At 42.9% G+C, this 27,092-nt stretch overlaps 1 protein-coding gene across 2 annotated transcripts in view; it reads left to right on the top strand.

Moving 5' to 3' along the window:
• The window catches only part of pik3r6 (phosphoinositide-3-kinase regulatory subunit 6), a 131,016-nt gene extending 104,170 nt beyond the window's left edge, over positions 1-26,846 (top strand). For both annotated transcript variants that reach the window (XM_084319386.1, XM_084319387.1), the window contains 6 exons: positions 3,554-3,650; positions 8,497-8,561; positions 10,189-10,279; positions 11,046-11,104; positions 11,284-11,390; positions 25,657-26,846. In XM_084319386.1, coding sequence (XP_084175512.1) covers positions 3,554-3,650; positions 8,497-8,561; positions 10,189-10,279; positions 11,046-11,104; positions 11,284-11,390; positions 25,657-25,816 — 579 coding nt within the window. In that variant the 3' untranslated portion in view covers positions 25,817-26,846. The remainder of the gene's footprint in view (positions 1-3,553; positions 3,651-8,496; positions 8,562-10,188; positions 10,280-11,045; positions 11,105-11,283; positions 11,391-25,656) is intronic.
• The last annotated feature ends 246 nt before the right edge of the window (positions 26,847-27,092 follow it).

A 27,092-nucleotide genomic window follows, 5' to 3' on the forward strand; every position in this document is an offset into this window, starting at 1 on the left:
TCCATTCTAGCCTACTGAACATCCCATAATAGTCTCCATTCTACTATTGGTCGAGACATTGGTGCCAGGCTGCCATACCCCCCAGACCCAGTTCAAACGTACCGCTCAACATGTACGAACAAGTCCTAGTTCCGCGTAGGAATCTGGCTACCGCACCACTAATGGGACTATTTGTTCATAGTGCGTATATATACTGCGCTACTAAAGTAGGACTTCCCTTTTCAGTCCAGTTTCTTACCCTCCAATAGAGTGACAGACGTAAAGCCTCCCCGCGACGCCACGTGTGGGAGTAAGGCCAAGTTCGGCCTACCATCGGTATTGAGACATCGTGTATATTAATATTTGAATAGTCATATTTGGCACTATATCGTCGAGTTGGACGTAGTCTATTAAGCTAATAATAGTCTGTTAATATATAGTGCTTCGTGCGGTGAGAATACTACCGTAGTCAGCACCCCATCGTTTCGGGCAGAAAACTGGCTGCTTATCCAGGCTGATCGACCCCATGTGAGATTGCACCCGAGGAGCCCCAGAGCCGACGAGCGAGTGGACCTGTATACCGGATTATTCTACCGACGACAGCCCGCCTTCCCAGGCACGGATTATGCTTTGTATACGTTGATTATTCCATGGATAAAGACCCCCGACACTGCCGTGTGTTGGAACCCCCCCCCCCCCCTGGAGAGGACGCAAGGTGAGGAGACGCTCTGCAAGACGAGGTCGCTTCACGTCTCTCCCCCGTGGACCGGAGAGAGCCGGCTCACAGAGAGTCCACCTGCTTTCATCTGTGGTCCAAGGATCGCCGGCGCATTGAACGGCACTACAGTGGGTTCACCTGGGATACCCTTGGCCGGATGAGGCAGCCGGACTCTACCCCCCCCCCCTTCCTACTCCTGTCGGCTTACAAGCGACCGGATTAACCCCCCCTAGTGTATCCAGTCTGTAATCATTAAAGTATCATTGCTGTTATTCCTTAACTATTCCAGGTCGTGTGTGTGCCGCCTGCGCCTTCAGAGATTGGACATTCTCTGTTGATATACCGACGAATACTCTTGCCATAAAAGTGCATACTAATTCCCATTCATAAATGTGATTGATTTGATTAAGTGCTTGCTCTACACACCATCGCTGTGTAGAAATAAAGACCTATTTCTAATTCGTACATTTGTGTTGGATCCGTTTCATCTACGTGACAGTGTTCATCATAATATATTTATGCCGAGTACTGGGTGGCCGAATATTAAGTACAAAGGTAGTGGTAGTAAGTATCATATCTAGTAATACAGTCAGGGAATTGTACCCCTCAGTTACAGTAACGGTAAAAGCAACATTGTAGTCACAGATTACTACTCCAACTACCCGGAAGTTGTAACACTGCAGTCAACATCCAGCAAAACAGTCATAGCCTACCTGAAAACAGTCTTCGCGAGACATGGAGTTCCCTGTGAGCTGTTTTCAGATAATGGGCCACAGTTTTCCAGCAGCGAGTTTGCTTCGTTTGCAGAGGACTGGGGTTTTCACCACGCCACCTCAAGCCCGAACTACCCGAGATCCAATGGGCTCGCAGAGAGTTCTGTCAAGATCGTCAAGGCCCTCATGAAGAAGGCTCAAGATGGACAGGAGGAGTTCCAGAGGAGTCTGATGATATACAGGAGTGCCCCATTGGAAAATGGTTTGTCCCCAGCCCAGATGCTGATGGGAAGGCGCTTACGCACTAACCTTCCTATCCATGAGAACCTGTTGACACCAGAAGGAGCGCACAAAATCAGCTCAAGGAAACAAGAACAAAAAGAGAAACACAAATTGCAACATGACAAGAAGGCAAAACACTTACCAAGCCTCAAGCCAGGCGATACAGTCCGTATCCTGGATCACACAACAGGCACATGGAGACAAGGAGGACGCGTGCAAAGAGAAGTTTCACCACGCTCATACCAGATCCAGACAGACCATGGTGCTTCTCTGAGACGAAACCGTGTGGATTTGAGACCACAGGTGACAGTCCCAGAGACAGACTCTCAACAACGAAGCACTGCAGAGGTGTTAGATGCTCCCAGGAGTGAGCAGTTTTGTCAGAGTTCCCCAGACCGCAGTGACTCTGTCATGCCAAAAGGGGGCAGCACGCCCTCTGAGACCTGCTGCAGGCCTAAAAGGACTGTTAAACCTCCTGAGAGACTTATTGCACAGTGCTGAAAGGCATGTGGACTGTGGACGTGGATAGGGTAAAGAAAAGAGGACACTTGATGATGAAGGTTAAATGAAAAAGAAAATGTAAAAAAATAAAAAATAAAAAGAGGATTGTAAAGAAAGATTTGATGCATATGCTTATTGTTTGAATGCATACGTTCATGTTTAAAATGTATGTTTATTATTGGAATGTACAGGTTTAAGAACAGTCGGAAACGAACGTTTTATTATAGACGACTACAGGAAAAGAACAAGTTGTTTCTGTTTAAAAGAAGGGAAGATGTGTTGTTATTATAATACTTAAGATTGGTTCCGCCCTGTTGTGGTAGTACCCGGACCGAGGACCGGGGTACAGGAAGAGTGCTTGATGTACGGATGCACAAGAGAGAGAGTGCCTTGATGTACGGATAGACAACGTAAATAAAAGCCAGTAAAGAAACCCTAGCCTAGCCTGTTTATTCCTAGTTAGGAATACTGGAAACAACAAACATAACAAGTACTATCTTCCTGGACTTTTACTTTTACTTTTAAACCGGCATTGTACAATTTTACACTTTTACTGTATACACTTACTGTATATTTCAGTATATTTTTACTGTATATTCTATATATTCATAGAAAATGTATATCCCGGACCGTATTTTATTCGTAGTCTTATTTTTATTCTTATTTGTCTACCTAAATGTTTACTGTTTACTGTGAGCGATTTGTAGTGCCAAATCTCCCCCGGGATGAATAAAGTATTTCAATTCTATTCTATTCCATTTGTACAGTTTAGGCCACCACCTCCCCCATGGTGGATAACACCTGTACATCCTCTATAAAGATTTGGAAATGATCTGGTGTTTCAAGAATGTTTGTCAGGTTGTGTGACTGTACAGCATCTGTTGAGGTAGACAGCATCACACGGAAAAGTGTATATATACGTATACACATATACAAACCGATTTATAGAACATCCAGAACAACTTAATACTTAAAGGGCCACTTCACAGAAAAACAATGCTGATTTATTTTTGCACATAATCTCACACAGATCCCAAAACTGTAAACGGTTTTGCCCACATTAGTTTAGTTTGGCATTTCATGAGAACTGTTACTGAGAGTTAATTCATTGTTTAATGTGTCTTCTACTTAATCATTGTGTGTTATAGCTCAATTAAATGATGGAGATGAAAAAATAGCAATCACTATTTTTCATCTACATAATTGCATTGAGCTGTAGTGTAATCAAAATAACACAAGGATTCCATTGCTGGAGGACATATTTTAAACTCATGGATGATTTGAGATATGTGGTGAGAATATGTGCATAATAAATGGAGCCATTTAACATTCAGAGCTACTTTCTTTTGTTGCCGTCTAGATCTCCTTCTCAGACCTGACTAAGGAACCAGTGGAGGAGGTGTTTCTTTCTCACGTAGAGGTGGAGTTTCCCGAACAAATATCGGCTTCTCTCAAAGGTAATGTGGTATATTATCTAAAATAAAACATGATTTTCCCCTATTCTACACTACTGGACGATGTTTGCTGTAAGTGGTAAAAAGGAAGCCTTCAGTTGTATTTTTATATCTCCCCAAAAACATATTGCAAAAGGTTAAAAGCATACTAAATATTCAATAGATTATCTTAGGAAAAGTAACTAATCATTACAAATGGATATGCTAGATAACATCAAATAGAATAAAATATAATATTGGAGGATACTGAAGTGGGCACAAGAGACCAATGGAGCAAAACTGTAGTTGAGTTAGACAGGAACACTGGTCACTTTAGCTGATAAGGTAACTTAGAGCAGATACTAAAACAGATTGTGAAACCACTTTAAATGAGGTTCTGTCAGCCTGACCTCGATAAATTGTGACGGATGAGTAAAGTTGCCTTGAAAATGTACAGAGAAACGCAGGGGTACAAGGACGGGAGGGGTTTATGACCAGCCTCAAAGAAAGTTAAGGAAACAGGCCAACTGCTAAAGCCACATGTAGACTTTCCCTCCATTTTTGGGAGACAAAGAGAAAGGGTGAATATTGGATCAAACTCTGGCTTACCCGCTAAAAAACATTAATAAAATAGGAGAACCACATCATTGTTAAAGAAATAAGATTCTAGTTCATTTAGAACTAATATTTAAGACTATTACTAGCGGGAAACTAAGTTAAGCAAAATAGGGTGTTTAGAACCTAAAACAGATTGAAAAAGTAGTTTAGCCTACACCTAGGCAAGTAACAAATAGAGTAAGCAATAGATTGGAATATTCAAATACTTCTTATATTAAATTAAGGACTCAATTAGGATCAATTATGTTTAAAACGTACTAGGAACATTTTGTAAAGACTGACATAGGAGGTTTAGATAAACTAGAGAATAATATCTAGGTTTCAAGATACCAAAAAATAGACAAAACCATATTTAAAGCATCCTGTCAAACTTCTATGGCTTAAATTCCAACGGACAAAACCCTCCTCTTTGGAATTCAAATCAACCCCTAGTTGGTGCTATCTTGAAACCAGAGACCCAAAATGGCCACCGACTAGAATTCAATTGGTCAAGAGCAAGCCATGCCTTCTAGCCCCTGCATCATCCGACAGGGGGCCGAGAGGTGTGGTTTAGGTTTTTTAAATAGCGAACCCGCCGAGAGATGAAACGACAGATGAAACGGACGACAGACGAATGGACCACACGGTGGACGAGAGACACCATACCCCTGCAACTGACTCTGAGACGAAACCAGCAGAGCATCCTGATGCCAGCAGACAAACTGCAGATTAGACAGAAGTAATTCAGAGTTGTTTGATAATTTTTTATGGAATTCCCAGGTCGTATCTTGTCAATAGTGAACGACTCAGGAACCAAACCATTAGTCTAGTATGCAAATAAAATGCATATACTTTTATTAGAGCTCTGCATTCTTGCCTATGATTATTATTCCGCCGGCCGCCGTCTTTTTACTTTGATCGGGTGACTTCAGCCAGTAGCAGATGTATAGAACAATGCAGAGTACTCTCCTAGAATTATAGTATACCTCACGGGCCTCACAACTCCTGTTACCATAGTAACTGACAGTGTTTCACCGTTACAGGCGAGCATTACAGTAGCTCTTCATCTTTCATGTGCAATATTGTTTTTTTCTTTCTTTTGTATGATGTCTTTTTTGGATGATTGTAATAAGTTAGGTTGTTGTATTGTGTATATACTGAATGTGTGTGTGTGCGTGTGTGTGTGTGTGTGTGTGTGTGTGTGTGTGTGTGTGTGTGTGTGTGTGTATATGTATGTATGTATATAGTGTGTGTGTATATATATATGTATATGTATGTATACGTGTATATGTATGTGTGCATACAGTACGTATATATGTGCGCGTGCGTGTGCGCGTGCGTATGTATATTTGTATGTATATATATTGATATGTGGCACCTCGGACCCCAGAAAGACTAGCTGGTGCCATTGGCATCAGCTAATGAGGATCCTTTTTAATAAACAATAAACAATAAACAATAAACTAGCTAAAGCTGTCTAGTGGGAGAGTCCCCTGCTGCTGGTTATAACACCCCCATCCTCCACAGGAAGCTCAGACAGACACAACGCCGACCCCTCACCTCTCTTTACTATTAATACAGCTCTGTGTGTATTTATCTTCCTGTGTGTGTGTGTGTGTGTGTGTGTGTGTGTGTGTGTGTGTGTGTGTGTGTGTGTGTGTGTGTGTGTGTGTGTGTGTGTGTGTGTGTGTGTGTGTGTGTGTGTGTGTAGATTCACACATTCTCAAGGTTATGTCAGTACTACAGTACTACGTACTAAGAAACGACGTAAACTCCATGATCAAAACTGCAAAAAAGAATTTCATCAATGACAAAACTGAGGAAAACAAAAACAAACCACGTGAACTTTGGAAATTACTCAATAATCAACTAGGATGCAGTAAAAAACTTAAAACCAGATTCTCAAACATAAACATAAAAACTGACAACACGCTCATCACAGACAAGCTGGATGTAGCCAATTACTTAAACATTTTCTTCACAAACATAGCCACAACACTGGTAAACAAACTACCCTCCCACTCAGGGCTTTATGGGGTAGAACACATAGTAGCTTACTACAAAAACCTAGGGGTCCGCAAGGACGACTTCAAGCTGGAAATGGTAACAACAGATGAGGTACTCAATAAACTGAGCGCCCTCCAACCTAACAAGGCCACTGGCCATGACAACATCCCCTCCAAATTCCTCAGAGACTCAGCAGCCGCCATCACACCAATCATCACACACATAATAAACCTCTCCATAAAACAGGGACACGTCCCCAAGGACTTCAAAATTGCGAGGGTGACCCCTCTGCACAAAAAGGGCAGCAAATTAGACCCAGGCAACTACCGCCCTGTTTCTATTCTCACCTCCATCTCGAAAGTCATGGAAAAAATAGTCTACGAACAGGTCGAAAAGTACCTAGCGGAAAAAAATCTAATCTACGAATTCCAATCTGGCTTCAGAACATCCCACTCCACTGACACATGCCTTCTCTATTTGAATGACCACATCAAACAAGAGGTGGACGCAGGCAAATACTGCGGCATGGTCATGCTGGACCTACAAAAGGCCTTTGACACGGTCAATCACTCCATTCTGATTGACAAGCTAAAAGCAATTGGTTTTGATAGTCTATCAGTGAGCTGGATGCAATCCTACCTTGAGGGGAGGGAACAGATGGTGGAGGTAAACGGTACCCTATCCCCCCCCCCTCACAGTGAGCTGTGGTGTTCCACAAGGAAGCATACTAGGACCGCTACTGTTCCTAATTTATGCAAATGACATGTCGTCAGCTTGTGACTGCAACTTGTTCCTGTTTGCGGACGACTCAGCCCTGCTGGTCTCTGACAAGAACAAGTTACAGGTTGAAAAAACCCTCAGCTCGGAACTAGGCAGAATCTGCATATGGCTCGCTGATAACAAACTATCATTACACATGGGCAAAACAGAGTCCATTCTCTTCGGTTCAAATAACAAACTCAGCAAGACCGACGGCTTCTCAGTTACAGTGGGTGACAATATTGTCACAAGGAAAGATGAAATTACCTACCTGGGTTCCATCCTAGAGGCTAATCTCTCCTGTGACAAAATGGCATCCAATGTAATAAAAAAAGTCAACCAACAAACTCGATTCTTGTACCGGATCTCCTCTCTGGTAAACAAGAACACCCTGAAGACTCTGGCAGGAGCACTCATTCAGGGGTACTACGACTATGCTTGCACCTCATGGTACCAAAGCACCTCAAAGGCGCTAAAAACAAAATTACAAACATCTCAAAACAAACTGGTCAGACTACTGCTTGACCTTACTCCTAGAACCCACCTCACCCCTGCCCACTTCGACAACCTAGGATGGCTTAGAGTAGACGACAGAGTACAACAACTTGCAATGGGCCTGGTCTACAAGATACACTACACGACCAAGGTACCCATGTACATGTCAAAATACTTCCCAAAGGTCAGTGAATACCACGATCACAACACCAGAGGGAGCTCCACAAATCATGTTAAACCCAGATTCGGCTCAAATAAGGGACTAAACACGTTTCGCAATTATGCCACATCAATGTGGAACGCCCTACCCAAAGCTGTAAAGGAATGTGGATCACTACCCACTTTCAAAACCTCTCTCAAGGGACACCTACGGGAGACTGCAATTCAACACTGGCCCCTGTAAATATCCTAACCCAACCCCCTCCAATGTACAGTCATTTACCTAGTATGGTTTTGTCAATAGTTCAATGTACAATTGTGTTTGTTTGTACAGTGTCTCCTCCCCCCCCCCCTCAATGTACAGTGTTACTTGTTTATACAGTGTGCCCCCCGCCCCCCCCCCCCCCCCCCCAACCACCTCCAATGTAAATTACCCAGTATGGTTGTCAATATCCCAATGTACCCAACCCCCCCCACCCAACCTCCTCCAATGTACAGTTTCTACGTCAAATGTATATACTCCCTTTTCTTGACTCCTTCTGTATCACAAACAGTACTGTATTTGCAAATCTGGTATGTCATAAATGTATAGATGTAGCAGTACTGACTATCTGTATGTCATGTATGTCATATATGTCTATATGAATTGAAAATGGGGGACCCTGATGGAAACAAGACAAACGTCTTTCTCAGGTCTGCATCCCCTTAACAATTGTATGTATTGAGCCGTACTGTATTGTACCCATTCTGCAATCTGTTAAATAAAGTTTTCATTCATTCATTCATTCATTCATTCATTCATTCATTCATTCACACCTAAACTAATAACCTGTATATGGATCTTTGCTTACAGACAACAAGCAGAAGAGGAGCAGTGTGGAGGCCTGTGGATCGATGGTCTTTATGAACTACAGAAAGGTTAGTGGCCTCCTCCTCACTCTTTATGAACTACAGGAAGGTTAGTGGCCTCCTCCTCACTCTTTATGAACTACAGAAAGGTTAGTGGCCTCCTCCTCACTCTTTATGAACTACAGAAAGGTTAGTGGCCTCCTCCTCACTCTTTATGAACTACAGAAAGGTTAGTGGCCTCCTCCTCACTCTTTATGAACTACAGAAAGGTTAGTGGCCTCCTCCTCACTCTTTATGAACTACAGGAAGGTTAGTGGCCTCCATAATGTAACACACAGTGTGAAATAAGGTTTCAAAGGGTGGGCGATACTGCCACCTAGCAGGATTCGGCCAGCATTGCACTCCCGGCGTCTCAGAATGAGTCCCAATGATACACCGAGGTCTGTGAGACTGTAATGAATTAAAAAAATCGAATAAAAGAAAAAACGATAAACTATCAAAAACCCGACTATACTCGGGTTTTGGCGCTCAACGCATGGCGAGATAACCCGACTATAGTCATGGTTGGCCGTGAATGAGTTAAACAAGCCAAGAAGAAACGTCACAATAAATCAAGAACAAAATCCACCATAAAATCAAACTCTAGTGTCGCCATGTGGATTCATAGCCTGGCTCTGTTCAGAGTGGCAATATCGGCATTATTACTCTTGTTTCTATCACCTACAGTACCCGGTAAAACGGGACAAGTGAAAGTGACAGCAACGTGGGGAGATTGTTAGGCTTTGCGGCATTTTCCCTATTTGCATTTAGTCATTTAGCTGACGCTTTTATCCAAAGCGAGTTACAAGTTGTGTACAACAAGTCAGCAGGAAGGGCACAACTCTGGCAGTCTTTCCTCTCTAACTGCATCCGTCAGCCATGGTCTGGGTGTGGAAAGGCTGGCAGGCTTCTTGGCGAGAGTACAGAGCTTGTCGAAGGAGGTCAAGAGGGCTGAAAGGAGGGTGGAGGTTGCCGTATCTGAAGGGAGAGAAGAGAAAGTCTCACTCAAGGATAGAGCTGACAGGATGTCAGAGGAGAGGGTGGAGGGGGACAAGGAGCATGTTGCATCTGAATGAGACAGTTGGAGTTAGAGTGGATGGTTTGAGCTTTAGCCAGTGCCTCCACCACGTTTGGAGGTTCTGGGTGTGTGAGAGGTGTTATCCAAGTCTCTGTGAGAGCCAGAAGTTGGAGGACATTTCTGTGAGCGTAGGCAGTTATGAAGTCTGCTTTATTTCAAGGCAGCTGATTGGCAGTTCCATAAGCCCCCACATATGATAACAGGTATATTTGTGGCCAGAGATGGGTAGCGGATGTTGGCAGGTGTGGACTGGTGTGGACGGCCTGAAGTTGGTCTGAAGGAGGAGAATGAAGTAGGGATACGTAGAAAGCACATGGTGGATAGAGGTAGATAGATGTAAGTAGTAGGAGGAAAGGTAAGGTATGGTTTTCAGATGAAGAGAGGAGGAAGGAAAAAATACAGGCAAAAGAGTAATTCATTGAATAAGTAATGATTTACTTAGCCACCTGTAGGGTTCGTCCTTCCTTATTGCATGTTCCAGCTTTAAATAAACCTGCCTGTGAGTGAATTTTTGGTTTCAGGTCATGTTGCTTGTACACATGATGCAGCATCTCTCTCTCTCTCTCTGTGTGTCTACAGGTATCACTAAGTGGTAGAGATGTCGACAGGGCACTCGCCATCAGGACATCAGGGGCCCAGATCAGTGCGATTCCTTCTAATGAAACAGAAGGTGCTGTATGTAATGTAATGCACACAATACTCCTACTTAATAATAATAATAATAATAATAATAATAATAATAATAATAATAATAATAATAATAATAATAATAATAATAATAATAATAATAATAATAATAATAATAATACATTTAATTTGTAGTGCACTTTACATTTGGAACCAAATCTTAAAGTGCTACATGGTAAAAACATAGGCAATTAAAAAACAAGGCACGAAAGCATAAAAAAAAGGTATAAAAGGTGTATAAAAGGTTAAAACTAAGAAAAACCATTGGTGAAGAGGTAGGTTTTTAGTCCTCTTTTAAAATAATCAGTGGTCTGTGGTGCTCTCAGGTAGTCAGGGAGGGCATTCCACTTACAATCAAAAACATAAGCACTTTTAATAAGACAGTTAGCCCTAAAGTTACTCTTGCTGACTGATCTTTGTCATTTGGATTTTGTATCACTAGACGAATAGGTGGTAAGAACAGTCAAAGGTTACACAAGACTGTCCATTTTTTGTTTGGATCTTCATTGCTTCTATTGTTGAAATGATGACAACAGAAAGAAATACCAACCCTCAGCTCACTACTTACAAAATTCTTCCGATTTTGACTAGATTGTCTTTTGTGACTTCTATTTCCACTCTTCTTATATCTTATATCTACTTGTTTGTTTACTTAATCAACTTGTCATATTTCTTTACTGACCTTCTATCTGATTGGTGGCAGCCAGTTAAGTTGTTAATCTGTAGGTTGTCTATGTTCTGTCTTCTAGATCTTAACTGTCTGATACTGACCATAAATGAACCTCAACACAAAAATAAAAACAATACGGTGAGTTTAGAAAACACTTGAATTGTTCTTATATCGTTCCCACAATATGTACCATTTAATACGTCTAGTTGACTGTCCTTACAAAGATTGTCTACCTGAAAAAGAGCTCATAGAGTAGATGATTAGTCATTTGATTCATACGAAATGAGTCTGAAATATGCTGTAATGTGTATTCTCAGGAGGCCAAGGTCCGGATCTCTAGCATTAAGGTCCGTACTCTGGAGAAGAGGTGCTTCACTGTAACACTGGACAGAGACTCTCGCAGGACCTTCAGAGATGTGCAGAGGTCTGTAGCTACGGGTGCAATTCAAGTTCAAGTTCAAGTTCTTTAATAGTTGTCATACAGAAGTACAGAATACTTTCATACAAAATGCTTCTTACTGTTACGCTCCAGAGACTGTGCTAGACAAGATAGTATCAAATAACATAATAACATAATATAGCATGAATTTAGAAGAAGAAAATGAGGTCACAGTGTTCGGTATAGACATATGTACAATGTTCTGAGTTACCATATAATATACAATACACAATACTATGCAGTGTACTAATGTACAGTACTATCTAGTGCAAAGCAGAAATGGGATGAGGTACAATTTTAGGTACAATTTACAGTAAGGTGTACGAGTTGTAGTGCAATCCTTCATCCATAAATATAAAGTGTGGGGAGTGGGTGCTACAGTGTGTTTGTTTAAAGTGGGTGTGTGCTATAAGTGTGTGGAGTGGGTGCTACAGTGTGTTTGTTTAAAGTGAGTGTGTGCGTGTGGATGTGTGTGCTATGTGCGTTTGGTGGTTGTTGTTGTGTAGTGTTCATTCATTGTTCGTTTAGCAGCCTGATGGCCTGGGGATAGAAGCTTCTTCTGAGTCTTTCTGTGCTCGCCTTGAGACTCCTGTATCGCTTGCCTGACCGCAGCAGTTCAAAGAGGCAGTTGTTCGGGTGACTGGAGTCTTTAATGATTCTCTTAGCCTTGCCCTTGCAACGCTTGTAGTAAATGTTCTGGAGGGTGGGGAGCCCCCCTCCAATTGTGCGTTCGGCTGAACGTGTCACTCTTTGTAGTCTGCTTTGGTCTTGTGCAGTGCTATTCCCAAACCAGGAGGTGATGTTGCCGGTCAAGATGCTCTCTATTGTACATGAGTAGAAGTTCTTAAGGATCTTCTGGCTGACTTGGAACTTCCTTAGGCGCCTGAGGAAGTAGAGGCGTTGTCGTGCCTTCTTCACAACACTGTTAATGTGTGTGGTCCATGTCAAGTCCTCGGATATGTAGGCTCCGAGGTACTTAAAGCTGTTGACTCTCTCAACCGGTGCCCCGTCGATGCTGAGGGGGCTGTAGTCCTTGACCCCCGACCTCCTGAAGTCCACAATCATCTCCTTTGTTTTGCTGACGTTCAGGGAGAGGCTGTTTTCCTGGCACCATCCCGCCAGGACCTTGACCTCTTCCAGGTAGGCCCTCTCGTCGTTGGCAGAGATCAGGCCCACCACCACTGTGTCGTCAGCAAATTTGACGATTGTATTGCTACTCCGCTGAGCCACACAGTCGTGTGTGTACAGGGAGTAGAGGAGGGGACTCAGAACACAGCCCTGGGGGGCCCCTATGTTGAGGGTGATGGATGAGGAGGTGCAGTTGCCTGCTCTCACCACCTGGGGTCTGCCAGTCAGGAAGTCCAAGACCCACTGGCAGAGGTCATAGCCCAAGCCCAGGTCCCTGAGCTTGGCTATGAGTATGGAGGGGACTATGGTATTGAATCAAAATTAGCAATTAACATTACAGCTATTTTTTTTTTTTTGATCAAATTTTTTTTATTATTAATTACATGAAACAGGACAACACAATAACCACAGTAACAAAAAACATAACTTCACAGGAGAATAACAAACAATAATAATACAGAATAATAAATTATAAGACAAAAAGAAAAAGAAACAGCGTCCAACCTATCAAATATAGGTGGCTACTTCAATAACAAAAAGGGGTCTTCAAGACATGGCAACCTTTCCCCACCTTTACAAAGTGGAGTGACTTAAAAGATTGTTTATGAGAGTGTTGTCGCAGATTTACTGTAGATAGCCTAGGTCCCTTACACATGTTCAAGACTGCCAAACTCGCAGACGGTAAAGTGTAAGAAGAAAGAAATTCCTCTTCCAAGTTGGTTGACAGGTCAATCAGTCTGCCAATATTAGTCCCTTGGGGAGATGGCATGTGAATTGACATATAGCGCAGAATAGCTAAATACCAACCCCCCCTAAAATCCCCCCAGCCAAAGTTAAGAAGGACAAGACAAAAACCAAGACAGACAAGACATTTCCTCCTCCCCCTCCCCAGAGACCGCCGGACCCCCCCGATCAAGCGCCCCAACCCCGCTCAGCCGCACACGGCGGTCTTTACCTTCTCAGCTGCTGCGAACCACAGGTCAATGCCAGCCTGCCCCACCCCAATCACCCGAGCCGTGGATATCTCAAGATAAATCACATCCAATAGAGTTAGGGACCAGTTGATCATTGTCAGCTTCTCAGGCTCCTTCCATCTCATTGCTATAAGCTTCTTCGCTGCTGTGACACCCGCTAGGACAACCCTTTTCAGTTGTACGGACGCGGGTAGTGTCGTTATATCGTTCAGGAGTAGCGTAACAGCTGTGAATGGGATAGTTAAGCCACACAGATCTGAAAGTTTGTCCGTTATTGACCTCCAGAAACGGGCCACTGGTGGGCAATCCCAATACATATGCATATAAGTGCCAGTGGCCTTTTGAGAGCACAAAGTGCACCGAGAGTCGGTTATCAGTCCCATAGCAAATAGCTTCCTAGGTGTAAGATAGGTCCTATGAATGTAATTAAAATTAATTTGCTGGTGATTGGGGTTGCGGGAAGATAATGCCACATTTGCCCAAACATCATCCCAGTCAAACTCGGGGTCCAACTCCGGGATATCCACACGCCAGATTGTATCCAATGATAAATTTTTATACGTGGATTGAATTAAGAGCGTATAAAAGTCTGAGACAAACCCTCTGGATGTCGTTCTGTCCACTATGAGCCTGAGGAAGGGGTGTGGTTGCAAAGCTTGAGCCCACGGTACGCCATGCGCCCTCAGTGCTGACCTTAGTTGAAGGTAAAGAAAGAAGGACTCGCCGGGAAGATCATAAAATTCTCTTAAGTCCTGAAACGCACGGAGGCCGTTCTTATCATAAATATCCTCCAGAGTATGCACTCCCCTCCTTTGCCATTGAGGAATATTAACCGGCTTGTGTCCAACAAGTAATTGCTGGTTATTAAAAATTGGAGAGTCCAGGTGCCAAGGGCATTTAACCCCACACGACCTCTGTACATTACGCCACGTTTGGATCACGTGAGTTATGATCGGTCCATACCTCAGCCGGCATTTCGCAATAGAGACAGTGGAGTACACTACATCCTGCAATCTTAGCGGAGACACCGCCGCCGCTTCTAAGGAGCGCCACGATACAGCCTCTACAGGGTCTAGCCAGCACATCAGAGGTCTCAGTGAAAAGGACCAGAAATAAAGTTTAAAATCAGGGATTGCGAGGCCCCCATCTTGTTTCCTACGTTGAGTAGTAGCCCTTTTGATTCTCGGGCGTTTGTTATTCCAGACAAACTTAGATACCATCGATTGTACCTTGCGCCAGTGGTCTATTGGAGGGGGCAGGGGGAGCATTGAGCTAATAAAATTTATCCTAGGCAGGATGTTCATTTTGATTATGGAAGCCCGGGCTTGTAAGGAGTTAGGAAGGGACGACCACCTGTCTAGATCCTGGCGTATTTTATCATAAGTACCCGTGAAGTTGTACTTAGTAGTTTGGTTCAGCGTGGGGAATATCTCTATGCCCAGGTATTTAAAATGTTCTACTATGGGGATATCAGCTGGTAGTCGTACCGCCTTGGCCAGTTCATTAAGAGGTAGGCAGGCTGATTTGTTCCAGTTAATCTTAAAACCTGACAATTTACCAAAGTCGTCGATTATCCTCAATAATTTTGTGGCCGACCGGGAGGGGTCGTCCATGAAAATCAGCAGGTCATCCGCATAGAGAGCAATTTTGTGTGGAGTATTGTTGACCATTATGGGGACGATGTCCTCCGATTGCCTAATAAATTGAGCCAAAGGTTCGAGGGAAAGCGCGAACAGTCCCGGGCTCAGAGGGCAACCCTGTCTAGAAGATCTGGAGACTGGAAAGAGTGTGGAACAGTTTTTGCCTGTCAGTATCATCGCAGACGGCGAGGCATACAGGACTTTAATCATATGAATAAAACTCTTTCCAAGACCCATGACCTCCAGTACCTTCCACAGGTATGACCACTCAAGTCTGTCAAACGCCTTCATGGCATCCAAAGACAGAACTGTGGATGGAGTTGTATTGTCTTTACTGTTATCGATTACATGCAACAGCCTCCTAAGATTATCTGCAGCCAGACGCCCCGGGATAAAACCAGTTTGATCGCAGTGTACCAATACAGACATAAATCTCTGCAGGCGACGGGCCAGCACCTTGGCAAACACCTTTAAATCGGCCCCGAGAAGACTCAAGGGTCTATAGCTACCACAATCATTGGGATCTTTGTCCTTTTTGAGAAGTAAAGAAATCAACGCCATATTGACATCTCTTGAGAACTCCCCTTGTTCGATAGCGTAATTGATCATATCGAGCATCAATGGACCCAGTTGGTCCCAGAAAGCTAAATACACTTCGGGTGGAATACCATCCCAGCCTGGCGCCTTACCCCTCTGCATTTCAACAATAGTCTCCCTCAATTCTACGAGAGTAATCGGTCTCCCCAGTTCCTTGGCCTCTTCCTCAGAAATGTGGGGTATCTCAAGCCCGCCAATGAACGATTCAAATCTAGAGTCATCCAGATTACCCTCTGAGCTATATAACTGTGAGTAAAACTCTTTAAAAGTGTCATTGATCTTTTTCGAATCAGTAGTGACTGCACCCTGGCTCGTCCTAATCGAGGGGATATCTGAGAAATGATCATTTGAGCGTATTTTCATTGCCAATAGATGGCTAGGTCTGGAGCCGTGAAAATAGTAATTTTGTCTTGTCCTATGTATTAAGAACTCAGACTGTTGTTTAAGTATGGAGTTTATTTCTTTTTTGACTATCTTACGTTGTGTGTTTAGTCGTTCATTATAGTCAGTTTGCAAGGATGCGTATAGGTCCGCATATAATGATTCCAGTCCTTCTAGCTTTTTTGACCGGGATTTTCGCAAATTGGAGGCAAATAGTGTGACATGACCCCTGATGAATCCTTTCAATGCGTTCCACAGGACCCTAGGGTCTTCTACCGTGCCAACGTTGATCTGCAAAAATTCAGCTAGTTTACTCCTGAACTCAGAACAGAAGTCATCGTTCTTTAGCAAGGTCGAATTAAAACGCCATCTGGGAGCTCTTGCGGAGAGCCTGCCAAAGGTTGCCGTAAGGAAAATCCCCTTGTGGTCTGAGAGAGCCAAGGGAACCAATGAGACATCGAAACTATCAAACATATTAGGGGACGCGAATGCATAGTCAATTCGAGAGAAGCTTTTGTGTCTGGCTGACAGGTGAGAGTAATCTCTGAGGGTGGGGTTGCATAAGCGCCAGAGGTCTGAGAGCCCCGTGTCTTTGGCCCACATCCTGAGGGCCTTAGAGGCCCGTTTCTGGTCGCTCGTTTCAGAGGGCCCAGACCTATCCATCTCCGCATCCCAGCACGCATTAAAATCGCCACCCACAATGAGAGCGTATCCATTAAGTTCCAACATATTCTTCGTGATTGTATTATAGAACGCTGAATCAAATGTGTTAGGAGCATACAATGCTATTATAGCCATCTTCCTATGCAAGAATTCAACTTTTGCTATAGTAATCCTTCCCTCCGTGTCCGACCATACATCCAAGATTTTGATATCAAGGTTACGTCTTGTAACTATGACTACTCCTTTCGTCTTATCATCGGCTGAGGATGCGGAGATAACGTGATATTGCCGATTTGCCAGTCTTGACACGTCACCTACCATTAAATGCGTCTCACTAAGGAGAGCAAGGTCAATATTTCTCCTCTTCAATAGCCAAAGGACACTGGCACGCTTGTGTGGGGCGTTAAGCCCTCCTGCGTTCCAAATTAAAATATTCAATTTAGCCATGGTCGAGCTTGTATAAGTGCGTAGAGAACATACCCGTGCAGCCAGGCTGAGTACAGAGGTGCCGATCCCGGCGGGCCCGGACGGTCAATCCCAGGAGTTCAGAGGAGGAACACTTACACATATATAAGACAACAGTACATAGAACACATAAAAATACCACCCCAGCTACAGCCCCCCCCCCTTCTACTCTAAACCCTAACCCACCCGTCCTACTATAAGTTCCTCTATACCCACTCTCCAATCCCCACCCTATGCCCCACCCACTGAGGATGGTCATCTTCCTATCACTTCCCACTAGAGACATGGATCAATAAGACGCTTCCCACTCCCACCCCCCTCTAGTTAAACCCCTGAGTAAACCCCCACTAGTCCAATAAACACAAATAATAATAAAAATTAAATTCAATAAAGATATCGGTCGAAAACCACCTGAGCACTGGCCCTAACATAAGACAACCATAATGGTAAAAATAGCCATTATTAAATAATAACTCACATCAACCTGCAACCATCTATTTCCGAATCTGCGCTTCAACGTCGCAATGTTATGGCCCAAATGGGTACAGGAAAATTCAAAACAAAATTAAATTAAAGCATCCCAGCCGATAGTCTAAGGCAGGATCGGGTCACAGGTTAATTGTGCAAAATTGTGTGAACAATGTCAATTAAACAATGACAAAAATAAGAAAGGGAAAAAAGGGGTTATGGTTAAAGTGCACCCCTGAAGCAGTCCCTCTGATCAGGCACAACGGCTGACATGACATAACCTATGTAAGAATCGACAATAATAGGAAAAGGAAAAAGAGGGTTATGGCTAAAGTGCAAGCAAAGTTAAACTTGACCCAGCCTGTTATCACATATTTATGTATATTCGTTCGAGAGCCAACATGAACCTTGGCCCTAACATGACAGCTATAATGGAAAAATTAGCCATTATTATATAATTACTCAGCATCAACCCTGTGACCAACTACCTCGTAGTCTGCATATTAATGTTGCAACATTATAGTATAAATGGAAAAAGGAAAATTCAAAACAAAATCAAAGCATATCAGCAGTTAGTCTAAGGTAGGATCGAATCACAGTTAAATTGCTCATTCAAATGCCATTAAAACAGCGACAATAATAGAAAAAGGAAAAAGAGGGTTATGGCTAAAGTGCAAGCAAAGCTAAACCTAAGCCAGCCTGTTATCACATATTTTATGTATATTCGGTCGAGAGCCAACGTGAGCCTTGGCCCTAACATGACAGCTATAATGGAAAAATTAGCCATTAATATATAATTACTCAGCATCAACCTGTAACCATCTACCCTGGAGTCTGCATATTAATGTATCAACGTTATAGCATAAGTGCCTCACGGAAAATTCAAAACAAAATTAAGGCGAGTCAGTAGTTAGTCCAAGGTAGAACCGGATCACATTTAAATTGCTCATTCAAATGCCATTAAAACATATAGGAAAATTCAATACGAAATTAAATTAAAGCATCCCAGCCGATAGTCCAAGGCAGGTTCGGGTCACAGGTTAATTGCTCATTCAATTGCCCTTAAAACAGCGACACTAATTATTATATAATTACTCAGCATCAACCTGTAACCATCTACCCTGGAGTCTGCATATTAATGTATCAACGTTATAGCATAAGTGCCTCACGGAAAATTCAAAACAAAATTAAGGCGAGTCAGTAGTTAGTCCAAGGTAGAACCGGATCACATTTAAATCGCGCATATAGATGACATAAAAACAGCGACAATAGGAAAGAAAAAAAAAAAAAAAAGGAAGAGAGGGTCATGGCTAGAGTGCAAGCCATATAACCATATAGCCATTAAGTGCAAGCCATACCCGACCCAACCTGTTATCAAATATTGTTTATGCATATTCAACCGACCTTGGCATCTACTTGGATCACCAAAGCTCAAAACAACCTGGATATAAAAATAAAAAGCATACCAGAAGTTAGTTAGGGACTCGGTCACTCTTGAACTGTGCAAACCAATGTCCCTTTGAACAGCAACAGCAACCAAAATACGTAACCATTAACGAATGTCTCAGCGCAGACCATAGTCGAAGCCCGCTGGCTAGCCCGAGGCTAGCGCGTAAGCTAGTGACGAATCCGGATAGCACGTTAGCCTACTATGTACATTGTTCAGCTAGCTCGTTAGCTTCCAAAGAGGCGATACACAAGTACGACCATGAGGTCAGCTTTAGCAAGTAACAGAAGTCATTGGGAAGCCCCGCTAGTTGGATGGGCAGAGGACAGTTAGCATGTCTGGGCATGACAGCAAGTGTTTGTGAATAGTCGACCTAATCAATGTATATAGGCCCAAACCGCCAAGTCACTCACCCTCCATAGATATCAAGCAACAGACTCGGGTGTCTTCGCGAGATATTCCTTCGCTTTAGCCAACGACCAAAACAAACGCTGACCACCGACCTTCTCCAACACAGATAGTTTCGCGGGAGCGAATAACGTGGGCCTCAGGCCTAGTCTCCATAGCTTAGTCAGGACCACCTTGTACTCGGCTCTCTGAGCTTGAACCTCCGGTGTAAAGTCCTCGAAAATGGCCACTTTGTGATCGCCAAACCTCAGAGTACCCCTTCTGGTACGAGCCGACCGCATGATGATTTCTCTCTGTTGGAGTCTGTTCAGCTTGACTATGATGGGCCTCGGTTCTTTGTTCACGCCGGGAGAAAACCTGCCCGCTCTATAGGCCGACTCACAGATAGGAGGCGAGGGGAGGACGTCCGTCCCTAGTATCTTCTGCAGCAGTTCGGGCATGGTCTCAGAGAGACGGCCTTCACCGCTGGTCTCCGGTACTCCAACAATCCTGACGTTGTGGCGTCTATCCCGGGACTGCATCTCCTCCATCGCCGACTGTAGTTTGTTGACTTCAGCCTGCCTAGCCAGCAGGGCGGATTCAAGACCCGCCATCTTCTCACATTGTGATGATACCTCCGTCGTTAGCATGGCTAGTTCGTTAGCATTAGCCGATGAGGCAGCGTGAATCGTCTCCATCTTGTCTGTCAGCGGGACTACCGCCAGCCGTATTTCTTCTGATATCTCACGACGGAGGCTGATACAGAAATCCGCCAACAATTTCTTCTGTGCTTCAGCGATGCGTGCCTCAGAGTCTGCGTGTACTTTCTTCTGTGCTTCAGCGATGCGTGTCTCAGAGTCTGCGTGTAGCTTGGTCATGACCAAGAGCACAGCTTCGCTTAACTCCCCGACAGCGGGAGACGGTACGGCCATGCTCGGCGGTGTCGGTGTCGTGCCTAATTCTTTCATGGCTCTGGTTTCCACCCCCGCCATCGTAGAAAGTCGAAAAAAGTTGACGAATGTATACTAAACACGACGACCTAGCAAACAAATAAAAAACAAATAAAAATAAAATAAAGACTAATGGGGAGAAACGTATATTCAGCACGGTAGAAGGGAGCTCATGTGAAAACACGTCTACTCCATGATCGCTCAGCTCCGCCCCCACACATTACAGCTATTTAAGGTCACAACTGTTTGGTGGTTAGAATGATGGGCTGTTTACCAGAATGTAGATGCCTGCTGTGGTTTCCAACATAGTTTAAAAAGCCGGCACAAGGGGCAGAATGGCTAACCGGGAGAGAATAACTGACTAATTTACTGACTGACTGAGTTAGTGACAATAGACCTCATGCTCGAACGGACTTACGAGACAGTTACAAACAAATTTCTTCGTAATTCGACTTACAAAGTTCTTGGGCTTTTTTCCGCATGATCGAACAGTTTCTTTTCGTAGATTTGTTCTTAGCTACAAACAGGATTTACGAACTCGCAGCTTTTACGAAAAGCAGACGTAAGTCGGACAGACTGATATATACAAGATATACCGTCTTGTTGCATGCTGCTGGCCACCTGCGGAGACGGTATATGGAATATTAATGCAGTCTATTCCACTATAGCTATATCCGCGCAATTGGGTTTAGTTCTTATTTATTTATACATTTTCTGACATCACGATTCATGACTATAAATGTAAAACGTAATTTTTAATGATACAGATATAGTCGTATTTATTATTATAATTATTTAATTCCGAGGATGTCTGTAGAATCGACGTGAACGCAATCACCATGATTTCCCCCAAATGAAGCCTTTAACCAGTTTAATCACCTGTGCATTGTATATTACTATTGAACTTTACTGTTACATTTTACTCTGGTTAGATGCCAAACTTATTTTCGTTGTACTGTACTTGTATAATACTGTGTAATGACAATACATTTTAATTAGGGATGCTCGATATTGGCTTTTTTACCGATACCGATATTCCGATATTGTCCAACTCCAATTTCCGATACCGATACCGATACCGATATCAACCGATACCGATATATGCAGGGTTTCCCCCCCAAAAAACTGAATAATTTCAGGTAACTAATAATTTCACTGGATGCATTCAAAAGGCTTTCTAAATGTAAGCATTATCTGTGCAAAATATGATAATTAAAAAAGTAAAAATGAACATTTTAAACCAACATGCATACTTTTGACAATAAATAAAATAAGAATTGGTTCTTACTTGCTTGCCTGGGTAAATAAAGGTTAAATAAATGTAAAAAAAAAAAAAAAAAAAAAAAAAAATTTATTGTTTTTTTTTTTTTTTTTACCGATACCGATATTTTCCGATATCACATTTTACTGCCGATATCGGCCGATAATATCGGTCGGCCGATAATATCGGACATCCCTAATTTTAATCTAATCTAATCTAATTTTGATCAGTCGCTTTTGCGTTGCCTGTGGACTCCTTTCTGTATGCAAATTCAGGTGTACGAGAACGCGCTTCCAGTTTAAGAATGAGTGACTTACTTCATTCATGGGAACCCAGCTGCGATCATTTTGGCCACTTACGAAGACCGTTTCACATGTTCAGGCATCCGGAGGAGGATTTTCGTAAATTTGTTCGTACAAACTTTTATTTTTTTTAGATTTATTTTTTAGCATTTATCGCTTTTTAGTACTGGGCAGTCCAGTAGAGAGAGAGAGAGGAGGAACGGGAGACAGAGTGGGGGGAAGACATTCGGCAAATAACGACGGGTCCGGGAATCGAACCCGGGTCGGCCGTGCCGCGACTCATCGCGTTATGTGGTTGTACGCCCCCGTACAAACTTCTTACGAAGATAGTTACGTACACTTTTTCGATCATGAGGTCCAATGTTGGCCATAGAAGTGCTTCACACAAAAAAATACTTTGTTAGTGTAACCTAATTTTTTGTTGCAGGGGTATTGTATGTATTATTATAAATACAATGTTGTCCCATGTTAAGTCTAACTAATATACTAGCTAACTGTTGTACAGTAGGCATATTGTTGCTTTTCAGCATCATGTCCAAAATATCTGCAAACTTTTTTTTTAAATACTTTATTTCTCAGTTTACTAGACAAGAACAGACAAACAAAAAGGAGGAGACAGAACAAAAATAAACAGACATAACAAAACGAGAAAAAAAAACGAAAAAGACTGCCAGACAGGAAAATAAAATAACAGTGTGACTTAACTCAAAGCATAAAAGTGTGTTGTATAGCCAGGTGTTACAAGGTGCAGGTCAAACATGATATACAGGGGTGAGTCTCTGCAGAGTGCAGTTTTTTGTCCTTCAGATAGTCAATGAATGGGCTCCATATGTCCGAAAACCTGTTGTGCTCTTTGGATCTGTAATAGCGGATCCTCTCCATCTGTATGATTGTGATCATTTCATTGAGCCATTTCTGGAAACACGGGGGTGTAGGTGATTTCCAATCGGTTAGAATCATTCTTTTTGCAGCTACCATGCCGAGCATTAGTGTCTGTTGTTCCTCCCTCGTGTACCTTAAGGCGGTCTCTGAACACCCAAAGAGTGCCAACTCTGGATCAGGGGGAATGTCCTTTCCATAGACCTTGGAAAACCACTGGAATATTTCACCCCAGAATTTTTGTAAATGAGGACAGAGCCAAAAGAGATGTGTTAAAGAGCCCTCTGCAACTTTACACCTGTCACATAATGGAGAAAGAGATGGATAAATTCTGTGTAGTTTGGTCTTTGAATAGTGGAGTCTATGGATGACTTTAAATTGAATCAATTTGTACCTGGCATTGATCGAGCAAGTTTGGATTCTAGTCAAACCTTCATTCCATATGTTCTCAGACACCTCTAGATTCAACTCAGTGGACCAGGCATCTCTCAGATGGTCAGTGGACACAGAGGTGGAAAACAGGGACATAAAGCGAGATATCAGGTGTCTGGAGTCTGGAGGGAGCTTCAGGAGATCATAGAATTGGGCAATTCTCTGGCATGGTTTCAAAATGTGGAATTTTTTCTTTGACATAGTGTCTGATTTGGAGATATCGAAAAAAGTGGGAGTTAGGAATGTTACATTCTGTTTTCAGTTGGTCGAATGATGCAAACTGTTTGTCTATGTACAAGTCTCCAAGGGTTGTGAGTCCCTTGTCCCTCCAGACAGCAAATGCCCCATCTGTCCGAGATGGCAAAAAGGAGTGGTTATGACATATAGGGGTATACATACAGACATTTGGTGGCTTGTGAACACCTCTTATCTGATTCAAAATCCTAAGTGAGTTCCTTAAGATAAAATTATCAATTAGCTTTTGAGGGGATTCTGTTTTAGAAAAAAGTAAAGTACAGAGAGAGGAGCCTTTTACTGCTGTGGCTTCAATGTTTAGCCACAGGGGGGAATTATTAGATGGTGTCTCACCCGAGAGTCCCCTCTGCCAATAGGTCAAAGCTCTAGCATTGGCTGCCCAATAATAATTCCTGAATACAGGGAGGCCTAGGCCTCCCTCCTGTGTTGGCTTCTGCAGATTCCCTTTTGATATGCGATGGGTTTTATATCCCCATACAAATGGGAAAATAATAGAGTAGTTTCTTAAAGAATGCTGCAGTGAGGAAGATTGGCAGATTTTGAAATAGATACAAGAATCTAGGAAGAGACACCATCTTGATTGCGTTAATACGCCCCACCATAGATAAGGGCAGGGTCCTCCACTTCTCTATGTTGAGTTTTAACTTTGTGAGCATGTCAGCATAGTTAAGTTTAAATAAGAGTTTGGGATTTCTAGATATTCGGAGTCCTAAATATGAAAAATGGTCATTTACTACTTTAAATGGTAGAGCCTTAAGAAAGTCTGAGTTCAGGCCGCCCGAGAGAGGCATGAACTCACTCTTACCCCAATTGATTGTGTAGCCAGAAAGCTTACCAAATGATTCAATGAAATCTAACAAGGGAGGAACAGAGGTTTCTGGGTCTGAAAGATATAACAATGTGTCATCAGCGTAAAGGCTCACCCGGCTTTCCATGTCCCCTATCTTAATGCCTCTGATATTGGGGTGGCTCCTGATTCCTATTGCGAGGGGCTCCAGAGCAACGTCGAATAGTAAGAGAGAAAGCGGATCGCCCTGTCGGACCCCACGTTGCAAGTCAAAAGGTCCAGATTTATCATTATTAGTGAGGATGGAGGATGTCGGGCAGAGATATAGTATTTTGACCCATGCAATAAAAGAGTCTCCAAATCCAAATCTTTTAAGTGCCTCGAGCATGTAGGGCCACTCTATTTGATCAAACGCTTTGGCTGCATCTAAGGACAAAATGGCCGCTCTGGAGTTGTCCTCGTGGTTAGTATAAACATTGTTCAGGAGCCGACGCACATTACAAAATGAAAATCTGCCTGGGATAAACCCTGTTTGGTCAGGGTGTATAATTGATGGAATATGTCTCCCTAATCTATTGGCTAATACTTTTGTGATCGATTTTTGATCAAAATTAAGGAGGGCGATGGGCCGGTAGCTCCCAGGCTCTGTTTCCTCCTTGCCCTTCTTCAGTAAGATACATATATTTGCTTCATACAGAGAGTTCGGAAATCTGTTATTCTTAATGAAGTCATTGATCATTCTGAGTAGGATTGGGGCAAGTGTCTTGTGAAATGTCTTGTAAAATCCACAGCCAAATCCGTCTGGGCCTGCTGCCTTACCAGAGGGGAATGACTTAATTGCCTCAACTAGCTCACTCTCTGAAAAATCTGAATCGAGTTCTAACCTGGATGACTCATCCAGTTTTGGCAGGTTGAGGGAGTCAAAAAAAAGTGTAAAGTCTGCGTTAGTGGCCTGAGACTTTGTTTTGTATAATTCTGAATAAAATTCTTTAAAGCGGTTGTTTATTTCCTTAGGGTTAGTTAACAAATCACCTGTTTTAGATAAGATTTTGTGGATTGCACGGCTCGCCTGTGCTCCTTTCAACTGTCTGGCCAACAGCCTCTCTGGTTTGTCGCTCAGTTCGAAATATCTGAAAACTTAAGTTGCTGTGTATAGCAAACTGAGTTCTCTGGGAATGATTCAGTAAGCAGCCTGTCTGTATTATTTATTATAAATGTGTCGATCTGTCTTACAGCATTGATATCGCCCCCTGTCTTGATCCTGGGTACTGCGTCCAGAAAACCATGAGATCCAAATTCAGCTTGGGGGAGGAGGACAAAGATGCTGGACTAAGCAAATACATGAACAAAGGACTTCCTCTACCTATCAACACATTTGCTGGCATCATCAACTGACTATACGTCATCCAGTTGGTGGGACTATCCTGTACAAAGACTGGAGGAAAAATACCATCAATGGTATGTTTCTAGAAGTGAAGTGGAGGTGGTTTGGAGTCATTCTCTTGTAATGAGAAGCTTCTAGTCTGAGACGCATAAATCCAAAGGATCATCTTTTATGATGATGATGATGATGATGATGATGATGATGATGATGAGCTGCTTGCAGTGCTTGGGGTCTCATGGACAATCTTTTGGAGCAGAGACTTGATTTTGAGACTTGATTTTGACATGTTGCACTCCCTGCTTTTGACATGTTGCAATCCTATTTGTCTGTGTTGTTAGCAGTGCCAGAATGAGGGATCTATAGATAGAGAAAGAACCACATGTCAGTAGTACATTAAGGTGTTTTATACCAAGTACAATGCATACCAGTCCTATTTCCCAAACGTAATGGACTAAACAAGTTGGTTGTGTTGACCATGTTTACTGGAACAACATACTAATACTTGATCTCCTCCCAGCATTTGCTCTCAAGTAACATTAACTGTTAAGGTTAACATACACAAGACTGACATGGTTGATTTTGCCGCTGAATTTGCACCAGCCGACCACTGACCAGCAAGCGGCAACATCCCCATACCGAAGCCCCTGCAGATGAACAGACGAGAGGCCGAGACGAGAGGGAGAGAACCGGAGCTTGCAACCGTGGAGCCCAAATCGGCGCGGGACGTCGACATAAACAACAAGGACTCGCCCGTTAGCCTGCAAGCTAGCCTTCAAGCTACAGTAGCATATCACATCAACAAAGGACCCCCCCCTCCCCCATCCCCACACACGACAACAAAGCCCCTGATGAACAGAACACAAATGAACAATACTTCGAACCGGACAATATCAACGAAATAACAAATGCAAATGGAATAAACATTTTCCACCTGAACATAAACAGCCTTAGACACAAACTGGATGAAATCAAACAATTATTCATTAATGGTAAGGCAAACATACTGTGCTTCTCAGAAACGAAGTTTGATGATTCTGTACTTGACCCTGAGATAGAATTAGAAAACTACTCAATAATCAGGAATGACAGGAACAAGCATGGAGGTGGTGTCTGCATGTATATACATAAAGACACCAAATTCATTAACAGAACTGACCTGAATCATGAATCAATTGAAACTGTATTGGTTGAAATCCTGTTCGAAAGGGCGAAATCAAAACCTACTCTAGCAAGGCCTTTAACTTAGAACTGGAGAGCCTGGACTGGTCAGAAGAGCTCAGTGGTACA

Source organism: Notolepis coatsorum (genome assembly GCF_963971535.1).
Source record: "Notolepis coatsorum genome assembly, chromosome: 7".
NCBI classification, from domain to species: Eukaryota; Metazoa; Chordata; class Actinopteri; order Aulopiformes; family Paralepididae; genus Notolepis; species Notolepis coatsorum.